At 44.5% G+C, this 6,275-nt stretch overlaps 1 protein-coding gene across 1 annotated transcript; it reads right to left on the bottom strand.

Annotated features, from left to right (window-relative positions):
* Window positions 1-4,923: 4,923 nt before the first annotated feature.
* htr1e (5-hydroxytryptamine receptor 1E) lies at window positions 4,924-6,015 on the bottom strand. Its single transcript, XM_078557534.1, has one exon. The coding sequence runs from the start codon at window positions 6,013-6,015 to the stop codon at window positions 4,924-4,926; it is 1,092 nt and encodes a 363-aa protein (XP_078413660.1).
* Window positions 6,016-6,275: the final 260 nt, after the last annotated feature.

The raw sequence follows: 6,275 nt of genomic DNA, 5'->3' as shown, positions 1-6,275 counted from the left end.
CTATTTCTCCACCAGTCTGTCTCGCTGCTCAATGCAACACACCTTGATCGCTCACTCAGCAATAGTGTCTGGCCCTCAGGACTCATGCCTAATGTCCAGATACTCCACCCCATCCTCACATACATTGCAACGATGCCAGCTTCATGCCCACCTCCCACTACTTCCACATACCTCCAGCTATTGAGCTGTTGCAGGCACAGGAGCCAAGCACAGAGCAAAACAATCTGAAGGCACGATGTTAGTTTCCAAATGTGCACTGATGATATGCAGTTCTACCTCACTATCACCTCTCTTGAATCCTCCACTGTTGCTAAATTATCTGACATCCAGTACTGGATGAGCAGATCTTTATTCCAATTAAATATCGGGAAGATTGAAGCCATTGCTTTCGGTCTCTGCTCCAAACTCCTTTTGCTAGCTACCAACTCCATTCTTCTCCCTGGCCGCAGTCTGAGATAAAGCCAGTCTGTTCATGAACTTGGTGCCACATTTGATCTAAGATGAACTTCCGAACTTATATTCATGCCACCACTAAAACTGCCTATTTCTACCTCTGTATCACCTGACTTTGCCTTGTCTCAGCTCAACTGCCCTTGAAACCCTCATCCATGACTTTATTATCTCTAGACTCAACTATGCTAATAGACCCCTGGCTGGCTTCCATTGTTCTACCCTCTATAACCTTGAGGTCATTATAAATTCAGCTGCCTTTGTCTTATCTTGCAGCAAGTCCCATTCTCCTATTACCCCATTTGCTTGCTGACTTGCATTGGTTCACAGTGAAGCAAAGCCTTGAATTTTTTTTTATTCCTTCACGGGATGTGGGTATCGCTGGCTAGGCCAGCATTTATTGCCTATCCCTAATTACCCTTGAGAAGGTGCTGGTGAGCAGCCTTCTTGCACCACTGCAGTCCATGTGGTGTAGGTACCCTACAGTGCTGTTAGGGAAGGAGTTGCAGGATTTTGACCCAGCGACAAAGAAGGAACAGCAATATATTTCTAAGTCAGGATGGTGGGTGACTTGGAGGGGAACTTGCAGTTGGTGGTGTTCCCATGCATCTGCTGCCTTGTCCTAGGTGGTGGAGATCACAGGTTTGGAAGATGCTGTCCAAGGAGCCTTGGTGTTCTGCTGTGCATCTTGTAGATGGTAGACACTGCTGCCACTGTACTTTGGTGATGGAGGGAGTGGTTGTTGAAGGTGATGATTGGGGTGCCAATCAAGTGGGCTGCTTTGTCCTGGATGGTGTCAACTTTCTTGAGCATTGTTGGAGCTGCACTCATCCAGGCAAGTGGAAAGTATTCCATCACACTCCTGACTTGTGCCTTGTAGATGGTGGACAGGCTTTGAGGAGCCAGGAGGTGAGTCACTCCCCACAGAATTCCCAGCCTCTAATCTGCTCTTGCAGCCACAGTATTTATGTAGCCAGTCCAGTTCAGTTTCTGGTCAATGGTAATCCCTGGGATGTTGATAGTGGGGGATTCAGCTATGGTAATGCCAAGGGGAGATAGTCATTGCCTGGCACTTGTATGGCGTGAATGTTACTTGCTACTTTTCAGCCCAAGCCTGAATGTTCTCTAGGTCTTGCTGCATATGGGTATGGACTGCTTCAGTATCTGAGGAGTTGCGAATAGTGCTGAACATTGTGCATTCATCAGCGAACACCCCCACTTCTGACCTTATGGTGGAAGGAAGGTCATTGATGAAGCAGCTGAAGATGGTTGGGCCTAGAACACTACCCTGAGGAACTCCTGCAGTGATGTCCTGGAGCTGAGGTGACTGACCTCCAACAACCATAACAATCTTCCTTTGTGCTAGGTATGACTCCAACCAGTGGAGTGCTTTCCCCCTGATTCTCATTGACCCCAGTTTTGCTAGGGCTCCTTGATGCCACACTTGGTCAAATGTGACCTTTGTGTCAAAGGCAGTCACTCTCACCTCACCTCACCTCTTGAATTCAGCTCCTTTGTCAATGTTTAGACTAAGGCTGAAATGAGGTCAGGAACTCAAACTGAGCGTCAATGAGCAGGTTATTGCTGAGTAAGTGCCGCTTAATAGCACTATCAACAACAGTGCTCATCACTTTGCTGATGATGGAGCTGTAATTGGCTGGGTTGGATTTGTCCTAATTTTTGTAGGACAGGACATACCTGGGTAGTTTTCACATTGCTTGATAGATGCCAGTGTTGTAGCTGTACTGGAACAGCTTGGCTAAGGGTGCAACTAGTTTTGGAGTACAAATCTTCAGTACTAGCATGTTTGTCAAGGCCCTTAGCCTTTTCAGTATCCAGTGCCTTCAGCTGTTTCTTGATATCACATAGATGGAGTGAATTGAATTGGCTGAAGACTGACACCTCTGATGCTGGGGGGAACCTCAGGAAGAGGCCAAGATGTATAATCCACTTAGCACTTCTGGCTGTTGCAAATGCTTCAGACTAGTCTTTTGCACTGATGTGCTAGTCCTCCATCATTGAGGATGGGGGAAATTTGTGGAGCTTCCTCTTCCTGTTAGTTGTTTAATTGTCCACCCCATTCACATGTGGATGTGGCAGGACTGCAAACCTTAGATCTAATCCATTGGTTGTGGGGTCACTTAGCTCTGTCTATCATATGCTGCTTTTGCTGTTTGGCACGCAAATAGTCCTTTATTGTAGCTTCACCAGGTTGACACCTCATTTTTAGGTATGCCTGGTGCTACTTCTGGTATGCCCTCCTGCACTCTTCATTGAACCAGGGTTGACCCCCTGGCTTGATGGTAATGGTAGAGTGGGGGATGTGCTACACCATGAGGTTACAGATTGTTGTTGTATACAATTCTGCTGCTGCTTATGGCCATAGTGCCTCATCGATGCCCAGTTTTGATTGCTAGATCTGTTTGAAATCTATCCCATTTAGTATGGTGGCAGTGCCACACAACATGATGGAGGGTATCCTCAATGTGAAGTCAAGACTTAATCTCCACAAGGACTGTGAGGTGGTCACTCTTACCAATATTGTCATGGACAGATGCATCTGTGGCAGGTAGATTTAAAATTCTCTTTAAAATTTTAAAACTTTAAAATTCTCATCCTTGTTTTCAAATCCCTCCATTGCCTTTCCCTCCCTGACCTCTGTAATCTCCTCCATCTCAATCATCTCAGTTCCAGGACATTATTGCAGGAGTTCCTCAGGGTAATGTCCTAGGCCCAACCACCTTAGGCCCAACCACCTTTAGCTGCTTCATCAATGACCTTTCTTTCATCATAAGGTCAGAAGTGGGGATGTTCGCTGATGATTGCACAATGTTCAGCACCATTTGTGATTCCTCAAATACTGAAGCAGTCCATGTCCAAATTCAGCAAGACCTGGACAATATCCAGGCTTGGGCTGGCAAGTGGCAAATAACATTTGTGCCATACAAGTGTCAAGCAATGAACATCTCCAACAAGAGAGAATCTAACCATCGCCCCTTGACACTCAATAACATTACCATTGCTGAATCCTCCACTATCAACATCCTGGGTGTTACCATTGGCCAGAAATTGAACTGGACTAGCCATATAAATGCTGTGGCTACAAATGCTGGTCAGGGGCTAGAACTCCTGTAGCGAGTAACTCATCTCCTGACTCCCCAAAACCATGTAATAGGCACAAGCAGGAGTGTGATGGAATATTCTTTCCTTGCCTGGATGAGTGCAGCTCCAACAATACTCAAGAAGCTTGACACTATCCAGGACAAAGCAGCCCACTTGATTGGCACCCCTTCCACAAACATTCACTCCCTCCACCACCAACGAACAATGTACCATCTACAAGGTGCACTGCAGAAACTCACCAAGGCTCCTTAGGCAGCACCTTCCAAACCCATGACCACTACCGTCTAGAAGGACAAGGGCAGTAGATTCATGGGAACACCACCACCTGCAAGTTCCTCTCCAAGCCACTCACCATTCTGACTTGGAAATATATCTCTGTTCCTTCACTGTCGCTGGGTCAAAATCCTGGAACTACCCCCTAGCAGCACAATGGGTGTACCTACACCACAGGGACTGCAGCTGTTCAAGTAGACAGCTCAACACCACCTTTTCAGGGGCAATTAGGGATGGGCAATAAATGCTGGCCTAGCCAGAGATGCCCAAGTCCTGGAAATGAATGAAAAGACCCTCTGAGAAATCTGCACTCCTTTAATTCTGCCTCTTGTGCATTCCCAATTTTAGTCATTCTATCATTGGTGGCTGTGGTTCTGTTGCCTAGGCACCAAGCTCTAGAATTCCCTCCCTACGCTTCTCTCCTCTCCACCTTACCTCCTCTTCTTTGAGACACTTCTTAAAACCTACCTCTTTGCCAAGCTCTTGATCTTCTGCCCTAATATCTCTTTATATGGCTCGGTGTCAGATTTTGTTTTATGATGCTCCTGTGAAGAGCCTTGGGATGTTTCATTACATCAAGGTACCATATAAATATAAATAGTTGTTGTTTTGCACAGAGAGAATAAGTTGTTTTTGTATTTTTAAATATTCTTTCTAGGTACTTTATCAAATATTGCTTTAGTATTGCTGAATAAAAGAGACATGTTTTTGTAACTTTTCATCTTGCACTCATCAGGACAGATTACAAGAAATACCAACATTTACGGGAACAACAATAATAACAACAATAACAATACTTATGCAGTATAAATTGTTGATCCTTTCGTGTTGGTATTCTTATGTCTATCCTGATGAGTACAAGACGAAAAGCTTAGACAGCATGTCTCTTTTTTCATCAATACTTAAGGTCTGTACTACCAACCGACTATAAATATTATTATTGCAAAAAAAGCACTGATTTTCAAGCAGACAAAAAGTAATTTATTAATTTTTCAACAATTGCAAAAATGTTTCAAATCATTAAAAGCTCATTTTGTACAGCTGACAAGACACGTGTCCTTCCTGTTTAGGGGGTGTTTAACCGTGCTTCCTGCACCTTGTAAGCTTCCGGAAGGCTAACTTGAAATCTTCATTGAAACTTGTGTACAAGAGAGGGTTAATTAAAGAATTGACATAGCCCAGCCATGTTAGACAATCAGCAATCAGGGGAGAAGCAGCCCAAAGGTGAAGACCCACAAGAACCTCTTTGATGAAGAAGGGTAGCCAGCAGATAATGAAAGCCCCGAGTATAAGTCCCAGGGTGCGAGCTGCTTTCCGCTCCCTTGAGCTGGAGATCTGCTGGCGCTCGCACGTGCTCCCCACCCCATTTTCGAGCGGCGGGATCCTGACTGTCACATGATCATTGTGAAACTTCAGCACGGGCTCAGAGCTGGGTTGATTGGACACACAAGTGTGTGTCAGTTTGCAGCTCACGTAGGTGGAAATTTGGCTGTCGCTATAGCGACTACTGAAATGGCGGCTTGAGCCACGCTTCTGGTAGAGGTTCTTGGCTGCGTGGTAGATGCGGTAGTAAAGGATAAGAATTAAAGCCAATGGAACATAGAAGGCTCCAAATGTTGAGTAAATGGTGTAGATCACGTGATCGTGCTGTATAGTGCATTTCTCCCCTGTACTGTTAACACTGTGGCTCCTCCAAAACAGGGGAGGCATGGATATGGAAACAGAAATGGTCCATACAGCCAGTATCATGACTCCTGCACGTTTCACAGTTCTTTTTCTAGTATATTCTATTGCATCTGTGATAGCCCAGTATCTGTCCAGGGCAATCACGCACAGATGGAGGATTGAGCATGTGCAGAATGTCATGTCCAAGCTCAGCCATGCCTCACAAACAATATAACCCAGAAGCCAGGCCTCAGTAGTAATGTACACAATACTAATAGGCATTACTAAAATGGCCACAAGGAGGTCTGTCAGAGCTAGGGAACATATGAGATAGTTTGCAGGTTGGTGCAATTTCTTTGTAATACAAATAGCAGCTATTACAGCAAAGTTGAACAAAGTTGCCATAATTGCAATCAAGGACAAGACTAAAGCAATGGCAGTCCTTTCAGTGAATGTTTTTGTTTGTCCTGGACAAGATGCAAATGAGCAGTTTGTGAAGTTCATTGTTTTAAATCTCCAGAATACAGATGTTTGCAATTTCCAAAGCATAACAGAAGCTTCCCGTCAACTCATTTTTTGAAGAGTAAGATTGATTATTATTACTACAATGCTAAGTCATCGAACCAAAATCCTGGGTGTTCATCACCAACAATCTTGCTGTTGTTGATCAAATCATTTTCCTAAAAGGGAGAAAAGAAAAAATAATTAGTGTAAGTTTCTTTCTAGATAAAATGGCCACTCTGTTTTCTTGGTGTTTTGATGCT

Source organism: Cetorhinus maximus, chromosome 14 (assembly GCF_964194155.1).
Source record: "Cetorhinus maximus chromosome 14, sCetMax3.hap1.1, whole genome shotgun sequence".
NCBI classification, from domain to species: Eukaryota; Metazoa; Chordata; class Chondrichthyes; order Lamniformes; family Cetorhinidae; genus Cetorhinus; species Cetorhinus maximus.
Note: the sequence above shows the minus strand (reverse complement) of the source record. Positions and strands in the feature narration are given on the sequence as shown.

Excerpts from the sequence above, each read along its gene's own strand:
- htr1e (XM_078557534.1), bottom strand. The coding sequence starts at position 6,015 with ATGAACTTCACAAACTGCTCATTTGCATCTTGTCCAGGACAAACAAAA.